Source organism: Oculina patagonica, chromosome 13 (genome assembly GCF_052425735.1).
Source record: "Oculina patagonica isolate OP01 chromosome 13, crgOcupat, whole genome shotgun sequence".
Taxonomy (NCBI): domain Eukaryota; kingdom Metazoa; phylum Cnidaria; class Anthozoa; order Scleractinia; family Oculinidae; genus Oculina; species Oculina patagonica.
Genome location: NC_135770.1, coordinates 2,105,290 through 2,126,950, shown reverse-complemented (window position 1 = coordinate 2,126,950; position 21,661 = coordinate 2,105,290). Strand labels below are relative to the sequence as shown.

Sequence of the window (21,661 nt, the reverse complement as noted above, 5' to 3'; positions counted from 1 at the left end):
CAAGGTTTTCATCCTATTTTGTGTTTGCCCGTAAATGAAAAAAAAAAAAAAAAAAGACAAAAAGAAAAAAAAAATTTGACCAAGTAGGTAAGACCCTAGATGAAAATACAGCTGGGAACTGGGGGATGAACGTTGGATCTAAGGGGGAGATAGATCGCGCTGGTTTGGACAAAGCCGTCCGCCCCAACACACACTGAGCTCTATTATACAACACAAACTCAATTCAAAATGTCTTTTATTTATATTTACCCAAGATTTATTCGACAACTTAGATTCAGCCCAAGGTAACGTCGACCAATGGCCAAATGACGTTTTAGTTAAGAGTAGAAGGGTAAGAGGGTCGGATGGGAATACATTTGGCTAGCCTGCGGACATCTTCTGGAGTGCTCGCCGGCGGGGCAAAAATGGGCTCGCGGTCACGATACACAGACCTCGCTACACTCGGTGCATATGTTACGCCCTCGAGGCAAAGTTAATCTCGTCCAAACCTATTGATGGTATTCGGTGAATAAACACTTTTTCGTCTGGCTGATAAAAAAGCATGATTAATGATAAAGTGTGGCCATGCCAGTCCTTCCGGAAGTCTCCAACTGTACAAATCTATCTACTTCAACACAATACCTTAAGGATCGTTCTTAAAATAAAGTCGGTCACTGCATTTTAAAACAGCGACAACCGTGTATTGAGCTCCAAATTTTTTAACAAAGAACCTTTACGTAGAATTGTCATCATGGCATCCGATAACACAATACCGAGTACAAGCCGAGGATTACCTGATTGCAAAACTATCAAATATCTCTTTTGTTGAACAGTAACGATACAAATATCTACAATTAAAACCTCGAATACTTTTCTCGAGCTTATACAGTTTTTTCTAGAGGTTTTGAAACATCCATCTGGGGAACGGCTCAACATGATAACGTTCACCATCGATATTTGTATTTAAAATCCAACTTGAGTAGGTACTTGATGTTAATTTGGCCAACATCGTACACGATGTATCTGAGGTCAAGTTAAGGATCGTAACGAACCTAGAAACAGTAACAATAGCGCCAAGGAGCATATCGATTTACTTCAGAAACCCTTTGCCACGGATGGTTATAGCCCATTGCAATAGCACTGACCAAGGGCTCATTGCTGCTAAGTGCTCATTGTGATTGGAAAACAAGCTTAGCTTTAGTAGTAATACAGTCTGCTAAGCTTTGAGACTGGCAAGCAAAAGTTTAATTTCTTTTCAACCAGATAGAAGCAAAGAAGCTAACACGTTTTTCCCGCGCTTTTCAATGGTTAAATGTTTTCCCGCGCTTTGGCACTTAGTTCAACGTTTTCCCGCGCTTTGCATTCAACGCTTTGCATTGGTTAAATGTTTTCCCGCGCTTTGCATTGGTCAAACGTCTTTCCGCGCTTGGCATTCAACGCTTTGCATTAGTTTGAAGGTTTTACCGCGTAATTGCATTGGTTTAGTGTGTTCCCACGCTTTATAAGTTTTGTAAACTTCGGTGCCTCAAGGAACCACCAAATTGCCAGACATATTACAAGAAGATCACTAAACAAATTGATGAGTAAGAAGTTTCTTTCTTGTGGTTTCTAAAAGGATACTCATTGTAGAGGAGGCTTGTATAGCTTACACTTGAATTACTTCCTTTGCCGACTGGGACAATCGTGCCATCCTCCAGAGTGATGTCCGCCGAGGGGTCTGGGCCGGTCTTACCACACCCTGCAATAACAATTGCAACAAAGTGGACAATTTAATCTCGAGACTGACAAATATTTATCATCGTGTCGACTGACAAAAAGTTGAAATTCACGTACCTTTGACACTGTGCTTTCCTTTTGGAGGTTTTGTTATGTAACTAGCCGCAGTTAGTTCATGCCTGTGAAAAGAAAAAAAAAAATGACACAGATAGGTTTGCGCGTTTCTCAGTTAGTCGGCGAATACGGAGTGACATTTTCGGAAAATCTTCGTTGAAGCACTGTCAATCAAAAAGCAGCGCGACCACTTCGATTGAAGCTCCGGCTATTCCATAGTTCTTCGTAAGTTGTCACGCCATCCGTTGTTTGGCAACTTCGAGATGAAAACTGCGGGCTCAACTCGTAATCAAAAATGGAAGTTGTTCACCGACTTCTGTTGGGCGACTACTCAATTCAAATCCCTTAAGTCTGGTTTCCACTAGCAATGCAAACAAAAGCACAGGCACTAACACTGAGAAACATAAAGACATGCTTACGATTTCAAGTGTTTGTAAAGATTCAAGCGCGAGCAGTGCTCGCGCTTGTGACTTGCGCTTATTCTTGAGCTGTTAGTGAAAAGATACTTACATGTTTCCTAAGGCGACTTCACACAGCATCATCAGACCGATGTTATCAGTAGGTGTTGTCCGACAGTAGTTTGCTGACTGTGATAGAAAAGAGCACAGAGAAACAAAAACAGGCAACATCTTATAAAACGATACATGTCAGTCTTAAAAAAAAACCAACAGTCAAATGTACATTTTTTTATAATTTTCCTTGGGATAATTGGTTTTCAGTCAAGAGGCCGGAATTTTTCTAAGACGATCAGGTCCTTATTTTCTGGCCATGGCGTGTTCAAATTTGTTATAAAAGCTAAGAGGACATATTGCTTTAAAACACTTACCTTCGACACCATATCTGCAAAAGGAATGGAAACGGAAAAATGATCAAAATCAAGAAGGACTGAAAAAATGAAATTCTACAGATAAGCTATAGTAACTATAAGAGACGTAACATGAATATTTTACTGTGGCAAATCCATACAAACTACCGCAAATGTCGTAACTTATGGACATTTTGTTTGGAACAGGTTTTCACCCACTTTCTTTCAAACTTGGCATCAGTAACTAAAATTCACATGCTCTAAACAAATGGAAACTATTTTTAGCCTTTTTAGCGGTGGCGACCCTACAAGTGACCAATTATAAAATCGTCAGTTAGAACAGAGATAGCGATTGAACACAAACCTGCAAAGTAAACTCCTTTCCCAAACATATAACCAGTCTGAAGGGAAAACATTGACAACATAAGCCGTTAAATTAAGGAAATACTCTTATCGGTTATTTTAAGATTAACTCTAGCCATGCAGTGGGTCTTAATCTCCTCACTTCTCCCGTCACTCGAGACTTCACTAAAACGTGAATCCCTCCACGCAAACAGTCCACGCAACGCGCGTGGATAACTGCTCCGTTGGACAAACGAGTAACGAAACATAGGAAGTCATGCTTTAGGGTCAGAAACTAGTTTATCAACAAATGATCAAAGGTCCATAAAGAGTACCTACCACTGGGGCCTCAGGAGGTGCGATCCTGAGCCCTTGAGATAAGATGCCAGCGTAGTTTGTGGTACGCGACCCGTGCCACAGCAAGCGCCGATTGTGAAGTTCCTTGAAAGGCTCAAATCTTTCTCTTTCGCCATGACGATTCACCTTGAAAACCTAAAATAAAAATAATAAATATTAAAAATAAATAAATATATTTTTGAGCAGGATTAATTGTTTTTCAATCTCGAGCGGCCTGAACGGGTAAAATGGAAACTGGGATTTGGGCAAATTTTCACTGGAAAAATGGGATTTGGGTTACTGGGACTCCCAAAACAATTAGCATCAAAAATGGGACTGCAATTTGGAAAATCGGGTAGACAGTAGGCTGGAAGGGTAAAATTTGTCTGGGAAATGGGATTTTATATCCCGCCTCCTTCAGGACCCTCAGTCTCCGCCGGAAAAGTTCTGAAAAAGTTTCTTCACCTCCAAGATTTCAAGCTCGTACTGTTGATGTGTCTCAGCATGCGTGTTTTTCACGTAGTCCTTGATAAATGAATATTCCTTGCTGTCCTTGGGAAGAATCTGAGAACAAAGAAAAAACAAACAAACAAACAAAAAAAAAGTGACTCAATGAATCCACATTATGCAGAATGTTTTATCGGTTAACGATAGCTCTCTTGATAAAACAAAAATTAAGTCACGGCATTTGCAGTTCATTTAAATCTCGCAAAGTTTTAACCATCTGCCCCGGTTGTTTAAAGGGTGGATAACGCTATCTACCGGAAAAATCACTATCCGGTGGGTCCATAGCGTAGTTGGTTTTTGCTAACACTTAATTATCCACTGAATATAGTGATTTATCTAGTGGACAGCGTAATCCCAGCCTGCAAATACACCCGGCTCTCATCTTACCCGAGCACTTCATTCTTTGAAAAACTACCTCTTCTCTTCCCTTCTAAACATCTGTGTTTTCCTGTTGCTTCAAACCACTGTTCGTATGCCAAAATAGCTTGACTTCTCGAACAGATTTACGCGATGTAAATAATAATTTACTGTAATAATGATTGGCTTACCTCTAGATCAGTTTGTAATTTTTCATAGTTGACATCCAGAGGATCCTTGGCCAGGTCACCCTCCCCACTCTTCAACAAACTGTAAGCAACTTCAATATCAAGCAAATTGTCCAACATGCCCACTTTAGCCTTGAACAAAATAACAAACGATTAATAGTGAAAAGATCAACAGTTTTGCTTTGAGAACTTTCCAGAACTATCCTAGTTATTCGTAGTTGGGCCATCCAGACGTTGCTAAGCGTAAGAACACCCTAGTTACAGGGCCCCAGTATTTGAACAAGTTTTTGAAGTCGCCCTGCATTGGGGGCATTCTAAAAGGTTTTCAGCATTTAGACCTTTTTTTCTGATATTAGACCCTTATTATTTGGACCACCTTGGTTGGCCCTGGATATTCAGGCCATTCAAAGAGGTTCTCTGTATATGGATCATCCTCTAAGCTTTTTGGGCGAACTAAATTTGTGTAAATTGAGCCTCTCTATGGGTACCCACGGTCTTCGTTTTCTTCGCAATTTTTTTGCAAATCTTTTTTTAAGCAGATCTTTGTTTTTTCTTTTCGTGATATGTGCTCAAATAACAATTTTCTGTATACTAGTGTTTACGAGTTTTGACAGTTATATTTCTGAGTGTTCAATTTGATGAGATCTACGATTCAACCATAAGATCTCCGTTTTTTCTGCGGTGATCCTCGCGTCTTCGATTTCTTTTGAAATATCCATAGAGAGGCTCTAAATTCAATAACATATGATGAATAACAATGCTACTGCATATCTCGTAAACGCGCAAAAGTGTAAAATGAATGATATTTATCATTCATTTTACACTTTTGCGTATGTAATACTGTAATACTAATATGTAATAATATATGTAATAATGTAATACTGATAACTAACTGAACAAGAAAAAGTTTATGACCATTACCTGAATTAGCTCCAAGTTATCCAACATTGGCGGCTTCTTCATACCAAAGTCATGTGGAATCAGGCAATAGAACCTGTTTGACGCATCCAGAAGTGCATTGGCACTGCCACCATCAGAAATCAACTGTAACACAAACGGCAAAACCACAATTTAGGGAAGTGGTCACTAACAAGCCTGTACTTCCACGAGGACCCACCTTGTGATAGGATAGGGGGACTATGCAAGACGCCACCTGTCTGATTAGCCAAATAGATAAAAATTATTGGCCTAAAAATTCAAGTTGAGTGTGCATGAAGCTTGCATTGCGGGAGAAATGGCGCAAGGAGGTTTGAATCTTCTTCTGAGTCGTTCTATCCCTGATAGAGTGGGGGCTATACAAACAAGACACCATCTTTTATAAGGTGGGGAAGGGGGTACATGAAGAGACTCACCTGTCTTTTTGCTTTTTGTCTGAGTACAATAGTTTTCAGACCATTTCCCTTAGGACTCCCGGTGAGAATAGTAAATTTACCGGGTGTTCACTTGCACCATATACATTATGAGAGAACCAAGGAAGAAGTTGATAAATGTTACAAATGTGTCACCTGGAAAAAAAGACTGAAAAACTAATGGCAACATTGGCAAGCACTGTCCAACAGCTTTCATTTGCAAGAATGATCACACTTACGGATTTCTGTTTCTTAAATTTTCAAAGTTAGAAACACCTGGTACAGCAAAATAAACAGTACCACATAAAAGTACTGCTCAATAGCTTTCAGTTGAATGGCCAGATAGACATTCTGCAGGCTTGAACCATACCTTCAAGTGTTTGTCAATGTTAGGTGCTGTTCACTTACTTTCTGTGCTTCTCCTAACACGGAATAAGCACTTTCTATCTGCCGCCTTGTTAGCTTTCCCAATGGCATTTTCTTCAAGTCAATCTAAACAAAAAGAAAGTACCGTACATTTGGCATGATATATGTTGCGGTTCAATTTTACCCTTGGTACAATTTGGTGTTTTCGTTTGTTCACGTTGTATTGTAATATGATAGTGAATATAAAACAAAGAAAAATACAGCAAGGGGTGTGATGGGTGCGTCTGCACCCACCCACGGACCACAAAGGTCCGCCTTATCGGGGAGTGAGGGTAAAAAATGACTCTCAGAATGCAGGAAATGTGAACTTAAACAACTTGATTTTTCAAAATTTCCTGGGGGAAAACACCTCTGGACCCCTGAGACACTTCCACCTCTGGTGCTCGCACCCACCCATGCAAATTCCTGCCTAAGGCCCTACTTTCTCACTTACTTCAAATTCCACTAGTGTTTTCTTCATTGACTCCACATCAAATATCATCTTAATAAGTTCCTGGACAGGAGTAGGAAGCAAAGATTTGCTGCCTGGTGCAATGGTCGTCTTAAGCTCTTCATTATCCTGTGGAAAAGAGACATGAAACAAGAATTATTTTCATCCAAGCATTATTTTCTTGATGCATTTTACTTCACCGTAGGTTTTATTCTTATAATTGGCTGAAACATGCTCAAAAGTTGAAAACAAAAAGTTAAACATGTATCTCCCAAGTCACCACACGCCATTGAATGTAAGCAGGGCTTGAGACTAACGGTAGCCAACTAGCCACAGGCTAGTAGAAATGCAGTTTTGGCCAGTAGGTTATGGGATTTCACTAGACAAAATGGCTAGCTAAAATTTTAGGAATTTGATTGGAAGAAAGCCATTCATGGAAATCAACCCCAAGAGAACAGAACTCACAAACACACTGTCGTCACATATAAATTATCAAAGACTGTGGACAAACTGAAATTACCAAAAAGTAACCTTCAATTCACCCTAAAGATAATGATAACAGAGCCAGTGAAGACGGCAAAGTGCCTTTGTCCAATCCTAAGTTAGCTTTAGAATTTTGGCTAGTAGAAAATTGGTTTTGGCTAGTGAAATCAAAGCTTACACTAGCCAACAGGTTAGCTAGCAAAAAAGTTAGTCTCGTGCCCTGGTAAGCTTTCCTCTGGTATAAAAGACCCCTAATGAGTAATGTACTCATGTATATCATCACATACTCTTCCCTTTTAGTCTAATCAAAATGCCCCAACATTAAAAAAATAAACACCCTCCATATACCTGTCCATAGTCAATTTCCAGCGGATAAAACTTGTTTGGGTGCTTGACCAAGTTATTTCTGTTCAGCCAGCTATTTCCTTTAGGTGTAATATAACAATACAGAAAATGAGTGTTTTATGTTGTATACACAAAAAAGTGGGAGACCCAGTGGCCTAACAGTTAGCGCACTGGACTCCGGATCAAGCGGTCCGGGTTCAAGCCGTGGCCAGGGTGTTTGTGTTGTGTTCTTGGCCAGTACACTTAACTTTCACAGTGCCTCTCTCCACCCAGGTGTGTAAATGGGTGCCGGCGAATTTGCTGCTGGGGGTAACCCTGCGATGGACTAGCATCCCATCCTGGGGGGAATAGAAATACTCCTAAGTCGCTTCATGCTACGGAAACCGGGATAAGCTCTGGCCTGATGAGCCACTAGTATCGTATGCAGACTTTACCTACCTACCTTAACCATACACACAAAAACAAAAATCAATTTAAAATATTTAATGAAAGTCATACACACTTCTTCACAACTAAGAACTGGATTCCAGTCATGGAATCTAAGAACAACAACCACAGAATAAGACCTTAAACTGTACCTGTTTTTTCGGCATATAGCTCCATGAACTTTTCAATAGCTGACCTTGCGGATCCACAACGCTGTAAAACACACAAATCATTTCTCTTATCATCAGACACTTCAATGTCAATGTCAATGTCAATGTCAACTATGAAAAGTTGACAATTTTATACATAGAAAAAGAACATTTTCTCACTTGTGTGACACATACTCACAACATTAAGCCAATTGCAGAGCTTGAGAAAGCAAGACGAATATTGTGCATACTTTGCATTAAAACCAATTTCTGGTCTTCAAAAAACATGTAAATCTTCAGAGGTGCTTGTGTTTGATTTCTGTGCCTCAAAAAAATGTTCCTTTGTTCACATTTCAATAACTACCTCCAATTTCGTTCCTCCAATTGTGGTCCCAACTCTTCCCCATGAACGGAAAAGATGCCAACTAAAGATTATAAAGATATGAGGAACAAATAGTCACCATTTGAAATGAAAATCGCCCATTGTTCATTAACTGTATGATAACAGGTGACAAAATTAATGCCACTTGACAGTTAGGGTCATGACAAGTCGCAACAACAGGTCTCTGCAACAAGTCGCTCCGTGTGTACTACAACAAAAGAAGTCGCTGCAACAGGGCCCTTGTTCGTTGCACACACAGCAAATTTTGAAGAGTGGGGATGTGACTAGTTTTCCAATTTAATATGGCAAAAATACATGATTAATTTATATTTTGTTGCAGCAATTTGTCGCAAATGTGTACGCATGCTGCAACAATGCTGCTATCGCTCATTTTGTCGCTGCAATTTGTCGCACGAATTCAAACCAGTTTGAATTCGTGCAACACATCGCAGCGACATAGATTGTCACAAGAATGCATCGTGTCACACGAGGTGACATGTCGCAGCAACTTGTCGCCCGACATGTTGCAGCAACTTGTTACCTAGTGTGTGCCGACCCTCAGTGTCTAACATATCAACTTCAAAAATAGAGTTCACTGAAAGCAGAATGTCAAAGTTGTTTATTCAATGGCATCACTCACACTGGAGGCATTGATAACATTCAAATTTCAACTTTTAACAACTTTGACATTCTACGAACTCTATTCAAGTTCATGTACTTCATGTTTTGTTATCACAAACATTTGCATTAAATCTGTTCCTTAAATTTCAAACATACAACTTCTTCAGGGACGGCGGAGCCGGGGGGGCTGGGGGAGCTTTATTCCCCCCAGAATTTCCGAAAAAATAAAGACTTATTAAGAGAATGGTCTTTTAAGCCCCCCCCCACTTCAAGTCACTAGTCAGCCCCCCCACTTGGAAAATTGCTCCGCCGTCCCTGTTCTTGTATAATGGTGAACAGTAAACTCACGAATTGCCCTTGTCAGCTTGTAAGATTTGCAGTTTGTAATAAGAGTTGGTGCCTCTGACAATGTCCACTAAACCCAAAGTTGCACTGTAAACAGTTCCTTTTTCTTCAAGCACGTGACATGTGTCTTCCATTTCTGAAGCAAAGAAAATACATTTCTTTTCAGAAAAAATTAAATTTTTACCTCTACTCCTCACAGCACACAGGCTTGAATGCCATTACAAATAATAACTACACAATCATTTCATCAGGAGCAGGGATGGCGCAGTGGTGAGAGCGCTTGCCTCCCACCAATGTGGTCCGGGTTCGATTCCAACCAGGTACCATATGTGGGTTGAGTTTGTTGTTGGTTCTCATCCTTGCTCCGAGGGTTTTTCTCCGGGTTCTCCGGTTTTCCTCCCTCCATAAAAACCAACACTTCTAAATTCCAATTCGATCGGGTATCCGAGGGCCACAGGTTTGTCAGTCGAAGACTGTCACGTGCAACCCTCGTAAAACAAAGTTGATTTTATGGTGCAGTGGTGAGAGTGCTCACCTCCCACCAATGATTATGTGGCCCTGGTTTGAATCCTGGACCTGGCCTCATATGAGGGTTGAGTTTGTTGATGGTCCTAAACCTTGTTCAGAAGGTTTTGTTCCAGGTTCTCTGGTTAATTCTTCCTTTCACAAAAACCAATATTTCCAAATTTCAATTTGGTTTTTGACAGGACCCCTTTAATAGCAGTGCCATTCATACTGATAAGTTATTCTGTCTAAATATTCAAAATTTATTGTTTTTATTTTTTTAGGATGAATGAGTCTTTATTCCATCTCCTACAGGTCTGCTCGACAAAGTATTGAAAATGATAAGAGAAATGTGAATTGAAAGGGGGTTGAAAAAGATGACCAGGCTGCCCAGCCATATTGGGCACTCTGGTTGTGTTGTTTCTGACAGAGTTTAAATAAAGTGACTGCTATTATTGAATTTACCCCAGTTTTATGATGTTGTTACAAAGTTCTCTTGTGTAATGATTGATTAATTGACTGACTGACTGACTGACTGATTGACTGATTGATTGACTGACTGACTGACTGACTGACTGACTGATTGACTGACTGACTGACTGACTGACTGACTGATTAATTGATTGACTGACTGACTGATTGACTGACTGACTGATTAATTAATTGATTGATTGATTGATTGATTGATTGATTGAAAGATCAATTAATCTAGCAAATGAGTAAATGATTGAATGATCGGTGGATTAGTCAAAGAATGCATGCTTTTTCATAATTCATTATAAGTGTCCATTTTCCCCTTTGACTTAAATGCATCATAAGCAAGAACAGGCTTTGGGCTGTTCTGATCCTATAATTGGGCATGTCAAACTTTAAACATGGCCATAGCAATGGTAATAATGGCAATGGTCATAGCAACGGTAACTACATCTACCTGACTCTGGATCTACTGCAGCTCCACCTTTCACAGCAACCTTCACCTTCTTTGCTGATTCCCTTCCTAGAGAAACAGTTAAACAGTATCACAACACAGTTTAAAAGTCTGATTAGTGACCAATCAACACTGGACATCCCTGGCATGATCTTGAAATTAGTTAATACAAAAGTGTCTGAAGAATACATGAAAAGTTTGTTGGCATAAGAAAACAAGACTAAAGATATCTAAGAAAGCAAATGTAGAGTATATAATTATACATATGTTATGCATATTCCCAGGTAGCACTTTAAACCCCTATGTTGTGCCAATGAGACTCAAGAAAGTGGAACAAGCCACTGGTACCATCTAACTGTTCATTCCCTCAGAAGCCTTTTTTGTTGTTGTTTATTTTATTTTCCAGGGCTCGAGACTAACGGTAGCCAACTAGCCACAGGCCAGTAGAAATGCAGTTTTGGCTGGTAGGTTCTGGGCTTTCACTAGCCAAAATGGCTATAGTTAAAATTTCAGGAATTTGATTGGAAGAAAACCATATATCGAAATCGACTCCGAGAGAACAGAACTCACAAATAGACTGTCATCACGTATAAAATTATCAAAGACTGTGGACAAGCTGAATTTACCAAAAGTAACTTAAAATTGACCCTAAAGATAACAACAGAGCCGACGACGATAGCAAAGTCCCTCTGCCCAAACCTAAGTTAGCTTGAGAATTCTGGCTAGCAGAAAATTGGTTTTGGCTAGTGAAATCAAAGCTATCACTAGCCAAGAGGCTAGTGCTCAAGCCCTGTTTTCTTTCTTTTTATTTTGTCAGTTGGCTATTGTCAAACAGCACACACTCAGGTGAAATGATCACATTGAGGCTGTCATTTCCTCAGTTTACACTGCAAGGTAGTTTTTGAGTACCTCCTGAAGCACTTTTCTCCATCTTTGGTTTGGCCTTTGATGGAGGAGCATCCACCACACTGGTGCCCTAAAAAACAGTTTTTAAAAGCAAAAATTAATAATAATTATTCAAGGCTTCATCTGTCATAACTATGTAAATCTAATAGACGTGCACACCCACCACTTTCAAAGACATTTTGAATGTTTCTGTTAACTGACAAACTCTTATAAATGCTATTTTACTGTTAGCCTTGAGACATTGAGCTCTTGAGAAAATATACAAATCTAGTATACAAATCTAGACAAAATATACAAATCACCAAAGATGCCTGTAATATGCCGTTGTCCGATCTTGTGTCGTCCCGTGCTCTAATTGCATTTAAAGTGCATTGAGCTTCAGGAAATGTGCCATAGAAGTACATTTCCATTACCATTATCATTACCATAAGTTATGTGTATTCAATGCATGAAAAATAATGACAGTTGTAAACATGCATATAAACAAATGGCAAACCTTATTATTTCCCCATGATGCAATGCTATGCTGTGAGATCATCAGTTTGGCCCCGCCCTTCTTGACGGCCTCCAAGTAATCCTCACTAACGACTGGCACATCAAACTTTTCCGCATCTTTCATTTTCTTACTTTTCTTATCAACTTCAGCTATCAGGACAGGAACAAACATACATCAGTCTCTTGAATGCAGTAATGGAATGTTAGGAAAGGGGCGTGGGAACCTGGGAAAATATAGGATGGAAGGGTACAAAAAGTGGGAGAAAAAAGCTGGGGAAAAAAAGGATTTTCAAGGTGGCAAGAATTGAGAGAAATATGAAAAGCTACACAACACTGAGTGATATTTTGTAATAGCTAAAACACAAAGAGGAAGGGACAGGAACCAGGTCTGGAGTAAACGGTACTCAGGGTTTGTACCCTATTTTACAAACAACTTTCCAGGACTTTTCAAGGACCCAGATTGATTTTTCCAGGACTCCAAAATTCACATTATCCTTTTCACTCCCCAGATCTCAGTATTATAAATTTCTCCTTACTGTCTGCAAAACATTTCTTATAATGTTCAGCTCTGAGAATTTAGCTGTTACTTTAGTTTAACAGATTTCCAGAACCCGTAGTTTTTTCTAGGACTTTCCAGTCCTGGAAAGTGTCACACTAAAATTTTAGGACTTTTCAGGTTTTCCAGGACCCATTTGACCCCTAGGTACATGTACATACATGGGAAGTGGAAAGTTCAGACCACCCATCTACCCACCCCCCTCCCCTCTCCCCTTCCCAAAATCCAAGGGAAAAATCAGCGTTTCTGGTTGCTCCTTGCTGTATAAACTGGACTTGCACACTAGCGCTGGCTAGTAAGAATGTAAGCTAGGATCCTTTGAACCCCAGAAATATTGGAAAGAATAATGAAGTACCTTGAGTACTGATACAGCTGTTAACAAGGGCATTCATCTTCATTAGCATTAGTGTCTTACACACTAATGCTGGCTAGTAAGAATTAAAGCTAGGATCCTTTGAACCCCAGAAATATTGACAAGAATGCTGAAGTACCTTGAGTACTGATACAGCAGTCAACAAGAGCATTCATCTTCTCAACTACTGATCCTCCAAGATCTTCTATTACTGAGGTGATTTTACCCTTAACAGAGAAAACATGACACTATCAGATACATCTCCTAATCATTTTACATTAACAACAGCAACCATTTTATTAACACTTTTCAAAATTAGATGATGTAATGTTGTTTGAGCAAGGCTGTAAGAAGCTTCTCTGTTCCTTCTGACTGCATTTTCTTAGATATTGGGTGTGGAATGAGGCAAGCCCTTCTCACCAGCTTACAGTCAAGCCGTCTGTTTGCTTCCTTAATGATTAAAAACAGTGAAGCTTTTGTGCATAGTTTGCTTATTATATTGTAATTTTTAAGAATAAGATGTCCAATAAATAAATATTATAATAGGCCAACTTTTTCAGTGGCCAAAATCTTAGAGTTTTACACATGTAGATCTAATAAAGTGCCTGGATAAGTCATGCATCCTAATAATTACAACTCTAGAAGGGGGCGCTGAGATTTTGATTATTTTTACCACCAAAATAATCCTACTATATATTAAATACAATCTTTCTTGTTCTTCTTGTTTGATTAACAAAACAAAAATTCTATCCTTAATAATAAACGATATACAATTATTTGTAGCACTGTTACAAAATAGAAATCCTTCCTGTACCTTGCTTTGTTGAAGTCTTCCAATCACTGCAAATTTCATGTTAGAAAGTGGTTTGCCAGGCGTAGCGGCAGAAAGGGGAGAAGCCCTACAATGCAAGGAAGAATTAAAATCATTTTATATTCTGTCTGACCAACTGCAAACTAGTTTGTCTAGTTTGACTACTCAGGTCAAAGAAGTCATACGAAACACTGTTATGATGATGCACATAAATCTCAACTAGACTATATGTAATAGTAATTGGACTGAGTGGAGTACAATTCAGGGAGCGCGCTCGGCCGATTTGAAATTACGAGCACGATTACTCCCTGAATTGTACGACACGAGGTCTAATTACTAATTAATCGTGTCAATAACAAAATTCGAGGTTAGGAAGTCTTTAGGAACCTTTTCTGTGAGGAAAAGTCAAAGGTAAATTCAGTTGGTTGCACAAAAAGTTAGAAAACAGCAAGAAAAAACCCATTTAAATGTGCATGATTGACACGCGGATGGCGTAGGTGTCCAATTACAGGTATCCAACTTGAAGTTGCTCAAATTGGATACCTGTAATTGGACACCCACGTGATCGCGTGCCGATTACGCGACAAATAGGCGCGCGCAGAACCAATCAAAATCGAGAATTTTGTTATAGATACGATTATCTATACTATCTAACATAATTATCAAGGACTTGTACACTTACATTGAAGTGGCAGTCTCAGATTTGATTGCTTTAGGCGACACAACAGGCACATCGGGCACTTTTGGGAATATCCTCTCTCTTTTCTTGAACTTAAAGTTCTTCCTGTTGAATCATTCAAATTCCATTTATTTGACAAACCTAAACTACCTTAGGTTTCATCTATAAATACTGACAATGATCTTTTATTTGGGTTCAACTCTGAAGACAACCATGCAAATTGACAATTTAAGTGGAAAAATTAAAAGTTTGAAAAAAATGTTTGCAGTGACCATCATACAATATTTTCATTTAGACATCAATAGACTTAAAAATGACAATTTTCTATGTTTGATGAGGTCACTTCTCACACACCACTGGTAGCCATGACAGGCCGACCGCCACCTGACCTTTATTACAAACTCAACAAAACCATACATGTACATCCTGTATCACAGGGAAAATTACACAATGGCAAAGCTAACAAAAGATACAGCGCAAACTAAAAATCTTAGGGCGGGTGGGTGGGAAAAGGCCAGGTAATGGCGGATGGAACAAAAACAACTGCCCGCTAAAGGTCACATGACCCTTTCCTAGGTCCCAGCGGTGTGTGAGAAAAAAAATTTACATTTATTTTGTTTCACTCAGCCAGTGGAAAATAACATGTGATGGGCTGGGGATAGGCAATGACTGTATCAAGGCCAAATTACACCCACCAAACTAGGCAACCATTGAATGATGCCTACTCACAAAGAGGTGTGAGTTAATCAGGTCCCATGATGTTGTTTATAGTATAAGGCTGGACAACCAGCACATGACATGTTCTGGAGCCCCTGTGCTTTGCAGATGGGAATACTAGTCATGGACTTTTTATTCAGTATAGACTTGGGTTCCTTAAAAAACACGTTGTTCCACTCACAAAAAGTCTGATTCTTCCTTTAACTCCTTAGAAATGTTCCAGGTGTCCCGCTTGGGCTGTTTTGTGACAAAAGTGCACTTGGTCCAACCTGTTAAGTTCCCTGTGCAGAAATAGCCATCTGTCCTACAAAGAAAAATTAATGACAGCATGAGTGGTGAAAAAAATACAAGAAGCATTGAAACATTGTTTAACTTATGGGCTTGCTCAAGGTGAAGACAAGTTGGCCTAATGGTTAGTGTGCTAAACCAGCAAACTCGTGCTAGGATGGGTAACCCTTCAATGGACTTGCATCTCATCCAGGGGAGATTACAAATTCTCCTTGTCACTTAATAACTAAACAGAGATTGCAAAGCTGTACTCTTCCGGGGTACTCTTGAATAATAATTAATTAATGCAGGGTGCCCAAGGGTTCTCAGGAAAGAAATCTTGGGTGCCCAGATCTTATAAGCTTTCGTGATAGCAAAGTTATACATTCAAATGGCCCAGAGACAAAAGTAAGTCTCCAGTGGCATGCACCTGGGCTCTGCTAGAGCACAGCTCTGGATTGAAAAAAACTATACCATTTGCAATCAGTGGCAAATCTAATGTATTAGTTTTCAAGTAAAAATAATGTTGCTGCTGGGTTATCTCTGCTGGTGTCGGATTAAAAACTTACTATTGCCTGACAAGAGGCTGCAACACTACACAGTACTTAGAATCAAGCTTTTGTTTCATTTTACACTAACATAAAACCTTTATTTACAAACCTATAAACTAGCTGACCCCCATTACATTCTGTGCAGGGTAGTAATCTTCCAAATGTCATTCCATCAGCACATCTGTCCAGAAGCTGACAAAGCAAGGCAAAATTAATGATGTTACTTTTGAATACTTGCTTGCTTGTTGTTGTTGTTTGTAATACACTTGAAGCTTGGCAAAGAACCATAATATAAAAATGTAAATATACTGTCTGTTAAAGAGACATGGTCAGCATTCAGACCGCGCTGACCTGGACACTAGTTTTCACGTTTTGAAAAAGGTCCACCTTAACCTGAAATCAAAAATACCAGTAGAAAACCTTCAGAAATCTGCTTCAATCTTCTCAGTGTTTTTTTTTCTTCTAAATTTTCCCATTTAGTGAAACACTGAGGAGATTGATCAGAAGCAGATTTTTGAAGGTTCGTTGTCCACGGTGGATTTTTTTCAAAATGTGAAAACTAGTGTCCAGGTCAGCGCGGTAAGAACGCTGACCATATCCCTTCAACTGCAAACTGCAAGCAGGATTCATGGAGGATGATGTTGTACATGTATTTTTAGTTTGCAGCCCTAGATGATGATTTGGATAATGAAACCTACCGGTAAGTGTAAGACCATCAACTAAATGCCACTGAGCAGTAAGTCATGTAGTACTGTTTGTTATGCTGTACAAGGTGGTTGTTATTCTAAGGTCTAACTGAACCCTAGTGTGTTCCCACGACCATTGAAATGAAAGTCTTGGGCAGTACTTGCATGTGGTACTGTTTATTATGCTGTACAAAATGGTTCTTGAGCTCACCTGTACATCTGTGGATGACATCCAAGTGTTTGACCATTCAAAAAAGTAAATGTTATATAGCCTCATGTAAACATACAGTAAATGTCTGAGATTTTTACCCAAAAATGTCTCATTCTAATAACAAGTTCTACACAGATCAGTGTAGCTAGTGTCTCTGATTAGTTGTTTCTCAGTTTTGAATTTTTCTTGCACAAGTAAAAATGAATCACATAAAAATGAATGAGTCACACCTATCCCTGTTCATATGTAGCTCTGTGTGCATCATCAATTTGGTACATTTTGGGCCAGATCTCAGACATCTCTAAAGCTTGGAGAAAGACTAGAACTCAGGCTGTTTATTGTGCTGTCCACTTACAGAACTTTCTCCACCCTGTGAGCTAAATCCATTGTCTTCCAGCATCTCTCGGATTTCTGGCAAGGAACAATTCTTTTGCAAATCATCTCTTATTTTCCACAACAATTTGCTTTGTTCCTGGAAAAGTAAATTGACCACCGGTTACAGTGATGATTGATTTAACCCATCAGATAATTTGTGAGTTAGCTCTTTGGGTTTTGCTAAAAGCAGATACTAGCAGATAGTAACTGACAATGCAATAGTTGATGGAGCCTTTTCAATGTTGAGTCATCTGTTGTTAGTACAAATGTACAAAACAAAACAGATCTAATCCATTTTTATTTAATTAGATATTACAAGACAATGACACACTGTGTTGTTCCAGAAAATATCCATACCCACCCCCCAGAAGGTCACTAGAAATTCTAAGGGGGGGGGGGTCCCCAACAGCCAAAATTTGAAAAGGAAAGTACAGTGTAACGCTTAACTGAAATTTCCAGAGGGGTGGCGTGGGGGGTCAACCCAAAAGGCCAAAACTCTTCCATGGGGAAAGATATGGATATTTTCTTGAACAACACAATAATACTGTAAAAACTCTTGTATAAGCCGAACTCGTAGTTAAGCCGCACCCCCAACTTTGAAGCTTGATTTTAAGAAAAAATAAAAACTTTATAAAGCGTTGAAGTAAAGAAGTAGTTGTTTGTTGGTGATGAGCTTGGCCATTGAAAGCTATGCCGTGTATTTGCTGCAAGCAAACAATTTGGGTTTAGAACCTGAAGACTGAGACATTATTAAAAGGTACTTTAGAAGCCAGACTTTTTAACAAAAGCAATGATTGACAACAACAGGTTTCAATATGCTAAATGTTTATTTTCTTAAGGTTTTTTGGTGCTTTTTCTGACCCCAAACTAGGCATTTTACACACCCCAAAAGCAATGGTCTCTTTGATAAGCCGCACCCATGATTTGGAGCTCAAAATTTCAGTAAAAAGGTGCAGCTTATACACAAGTTTTTACGGTACATCAATCAACCAGTTACATGTAAAGCAGCCCTTCATAAGACACACACCTTGAGCTGTTTCTCTTCCTTATCTTCTTCGGCCGTCTTCTTCCTTTTTGCGTCAACTTCATCCACAGCCTGAGCTTTTCTCTTGTTTCCTTTACCAGCCTTTTTCCCTCCCCCTGATCCAAGTTTACTCTTCAATAGTTCTTTTTCTTCCTTCTTCAGTTTAGTAAATCCAGAGAATGACTCAGCTGTTACAGTTGAATCAACTCCTAATGACTCGCGGCTTTCAACGAAGCAGTCTACATGATGCCACCATGGAATTGGGACTCCTGCAGGGGCATTGGAATCTGCATCAGGCTCCATGACTTTAGCCAGACGAAGTTCTCCCTGAAAAGCAAAAGCAGTAGAATTAATTAAATGTGAAAAATTTGGGCAATGTTTAACACACAGAAGGCGCAGATCCAGACCGGTTTCCACCGTTTTACGGAAATCGGTCAAATTTTTTATAACAAATAAATATTGTTAGTGTTTATTATGTTAAAGAAAATTTCCAAGTCTAAATATCCAAAAAACAAATATTTTGTTATCATCCTGTCCGAAAAAACCCCCAGGAAAATGGCACTTTAGGGAGTCTAAATCTATTTTTTTTTGTCAGTGGAGCATGTTCACGGACCGGGAGGCTCGCGCTTTTGGTGATTCTGTTATTGTTAAACGGTCATCATTTTTCCTGGATCCGTGCCTGCACAGACAATCCAGTGTGCCAGTCAAAGGTTAAAGTAAGTAAATCAGTCAAAGGTTAAAGTAAATTGCCTTGCAGCTCATGCATTTAACTACTTTAATAACTCTCAAATGCCCATGCTGTTTTATGACGGTACAAAACATGGTCTATGATCTTTACTTGTTGAACAAAGAAAGCAAACAAAAAATAAGAACCTCACCTTGTCAATTTGCTCTTTACAGTTCTTGCATTTGCTTCTGTTAGACTTGGCATACTCCACCTGCAAATCATCTGAGGCACCACTAGCTGCGGCAGGTTCTGAGCCCTTGCCCCCACTCCCACCCCCACCCCCACCCACTCTGCCTTTGATCTTCTCTTGATCATCCCATCGCAAGGAGTCAAAACCACCAATATCACTGTAAGCATTCACCTTGTGCTTTTTAAAGAAACAACTGTAATGGAACCAGTTGGGAATCTGGAAATTGAAAACAAGTAAATTGAACTGCAAACAGTGATATAATAATAGAATTAAATTACTGTTGTGCAGTGATGTTTTAGTTGTTGACTGCACATGGTAAAGTAGTCTGTATGTAAACTGCAAAGTTCCAGACTAAGAATGTCACGAATCTGATTTATAGAGATTCTTTCACATCAGGATTTCATGTTGGCCACCGCTGTGTTTTTTTTTCCGGCTAGTTATTGCACCTACAGCCCCCAGGGGGTCCCCTGAAACAGATGTTTTGATTGTAGTCTTGACTAATTTAACATGTCGAGTTATTTAGAACTTTCAACCTTAAAGACGGATTTGCTAGAAACAAAAAGCTTTAGTATACAAATTCTTTAGAAAAGTAATTTCCTTACCTTTCCATCAAAGTGAGGAGACTGAAAAATAACGAAGAAATATGTTGTCAACAAACGAAACCCAGTTCAGTGCAGGCATTCTAGTCCGGCGGCTTAGCTCGAAATTTTAGTTGAATTGTGCACTTTTTGATACAAGCATGAAACTTGGCACAATGAAAGTGGGCACCAAAAGAATTTTTTTCAGATATAGTGCCAAGCCCGAAAAACACCGGTTTCCATGGAAACCTTAATTTATTAACCCTATTCAGACCGGGCTTTTTTGGATCTTTTCAGACCTCCGTAACTTCCAGAATATTTAAACAATCACAATGAAACTTAGGGAATATATAGGATGTCCAAACACCTATCTTTTGGTATACGTCACGTGGGAAGGTAACGTCACATGACGTGACAATAACATCATAATGTCAAAACAGCCGCCATCTTGGATCCGCCATCTTGGATTTCGAATTTTTTCCAAAACGTCATAAAACCGCCCAAAATTACTGCAAAGTACTCAAAATCAATAAAACTGTGCTTAAAAACCGTAAAAGGATGAAAATAATTGCATTAAAATTATTTTTCATTAATAGAAACACGAAAATTACAAAATTGGGAAAACATGCCTGTCAAAATGCCGTTGCTATGGTGACGTCAAGCTCCGGCCAAAACAACTTACCCTACCAAATTATTTTCAGATAAACTTTAGATAAATTCGCAAAGTTTGGTAGCGTTTGGTTTAATCTTGAAAAAGTTATAAGCGTTCAAAGTCAGCGCGGGCACTTTCCGCCCCTCCCGGTCTGGATAGGGTTAAAATCAATGAAATTTCGTGAAATATTTGTTTGTCCTGGTTTATGGACAAATACTATTATGCCAGGTAGTGATACCAAGTCGCACGTACAAAATTTAGAATGAAATGCTGTAATTTAGACTGTTCAAAGCCCTATATTTTCCTATTTTTCTTCTGTTAGCGAACGGTTCACCGATCGCGAGACCTGGACGCTAGCGCAAAACGAAAGACGCGAGGGAGCAGAGGGCGGGGAACGAAAAATCTTTTCCCATGCAATAATTTCCTATTAAATTATTGGTATCAAACAGATGGTAAAAAATAACAATTTTAAGCCTAATTAAAAGCATTCATATCTGTATTTATGAATAAAAATCAACAATAAAAGGTTTATAAAAGTACAAGAAGAAATACTTTGTGGGGAAGGGGCAGGGAGGCCTCTCGGCTGAAAATTTCATTGCTGTTTACTAGCTGAAAATAGAAAATTGGCGTTGGCACTATATCAAGAATTGATTAGTATGCGAATGCTTGTAATCCTGCAAAGTTTGGTGCTTGTATCAAAAATCGCACAATTCAGGAGCTAAGCCGCCGGACTATTCATGTGATCACTAGAACGTGATATTTGTCGGTAAATAACCGGGCTTATTCCTCGACATCTAGCAAGATATTACAAAACCCAGCCTACCTGGACCATTCTCGCTACTCTAAGACTGTCCTTGCCGATATTATCCTTGCATAACTTGCAAGCTGAACGGTTAGACTTCGCATACTCAGCTTTGTACGGCAGATCGTCCGCCATTTTGACTTGGGAATAGATACCGAAAGGGACTGGTTCGAGGTATCGCGTTGTTTCTGATTGGTTACAATTTCGCGCCAATTCTTTGAGTGACAACTGAAGTCCATGTGGTTGGCTTTTGGACGAAACACAAAACGGTAGTGCTTATCAGAAGTCATGAATACAACGGCTTTGACTGACAAGTTGAAGTTGAAAATAAAGTAGTTGTTTGGCACAGA

The 21,661-nt window shown here is 39.2% G+C and overlaps 1 protein-coding gene across 2 annotated transcripts; it reads right to left on the bottom strand.

Annotated features, from left to right (window-relative positions):
• Positions 1-218: 218 nt before the first annotated feature.
• On the bottom strand, positions 219-21,472 carry LOC144634313 (poly [ADP-ribose] polymerase 1-like). Of its 2 annotated transcripts, XM_078493229.1 has the most exons (29): positions 21,333-21,472; positions 19,882-19,902; positions 19,241-19,495; positions 18,366-18,689; positions 17,319-17,435; positions 16,176-16,258; positions 15,430-15,552; positions 14,535-14,636; positions 13,856-13,940; positions 13,181-13,268; positions 12,135-12,283; positions 11,642-11,708; positions 10,736-10,801; positions 9,304-9,436; positions 8,317-8,377; positions 7,956-8,016; positions 7,381-7,457; positions 6,553-6,678; positions 6,102-6,185; positions 5,266-5,388; positions 4,348-4,476; positions 3,758-3,856; positions 3,296-3,448; positions 2,979-3,015; positions 2,636-2,649; positions 2,320-2,396; positions 1,813-1,874; positions 1,600-1,717; positions 219-1,002 (listed from the first exon to the last, which is right to left on the bottom strand). In XM_078493229.1, exons 1-29 carry the CDS (start codon positions 21,444-21,446, stop codon positions 924-926), a joined length of 3,027 nt encoding a protein of 1,008 aa, XP_078349355.1. In that variant the 5' UTR covers positions 21,447-21,472; the 3' UTR covers positions 219-923. The 2 variants fall into 2 exon arrangements, with proteins under 2 accessions (XP_078349355.1, XP_078349356.1); XM_078493230.1 differs by lacking the exon at positions 19,882-19,902 and having other exon boundaries at positions 19,241-19,522; positions 21,339-21,466.
• Between the last annotated feature and the right edge of the window lie 189 nt (positions 21,473-21,661).

Excerpts from the sequence above, each read along its gene's own strand:
- LOC144634313 (XM_078493229.1), bottom strand. The coding sequence starts at position 21,446 with ATGGCGGACGATCTGCCGTACAAAGCTGAGTATGCGAAGTCTAACCGT. Across the intron at positions 19,496-19,881 it reads CTCCTCACTTTGATGGAAAG|ATTCCCAACTGGTTCCATTA; the intron begins GTAAGGAAATTA and ends TTCAATTTCCAG. Across the intron at positions 8,378-9,303 it reads CAAGCTGACAAGGGCAATTC|TTGGCATCTTTTCCGTTCAT; the intron begins GTGAGTTTACTG and ends TATAATCTTTAG.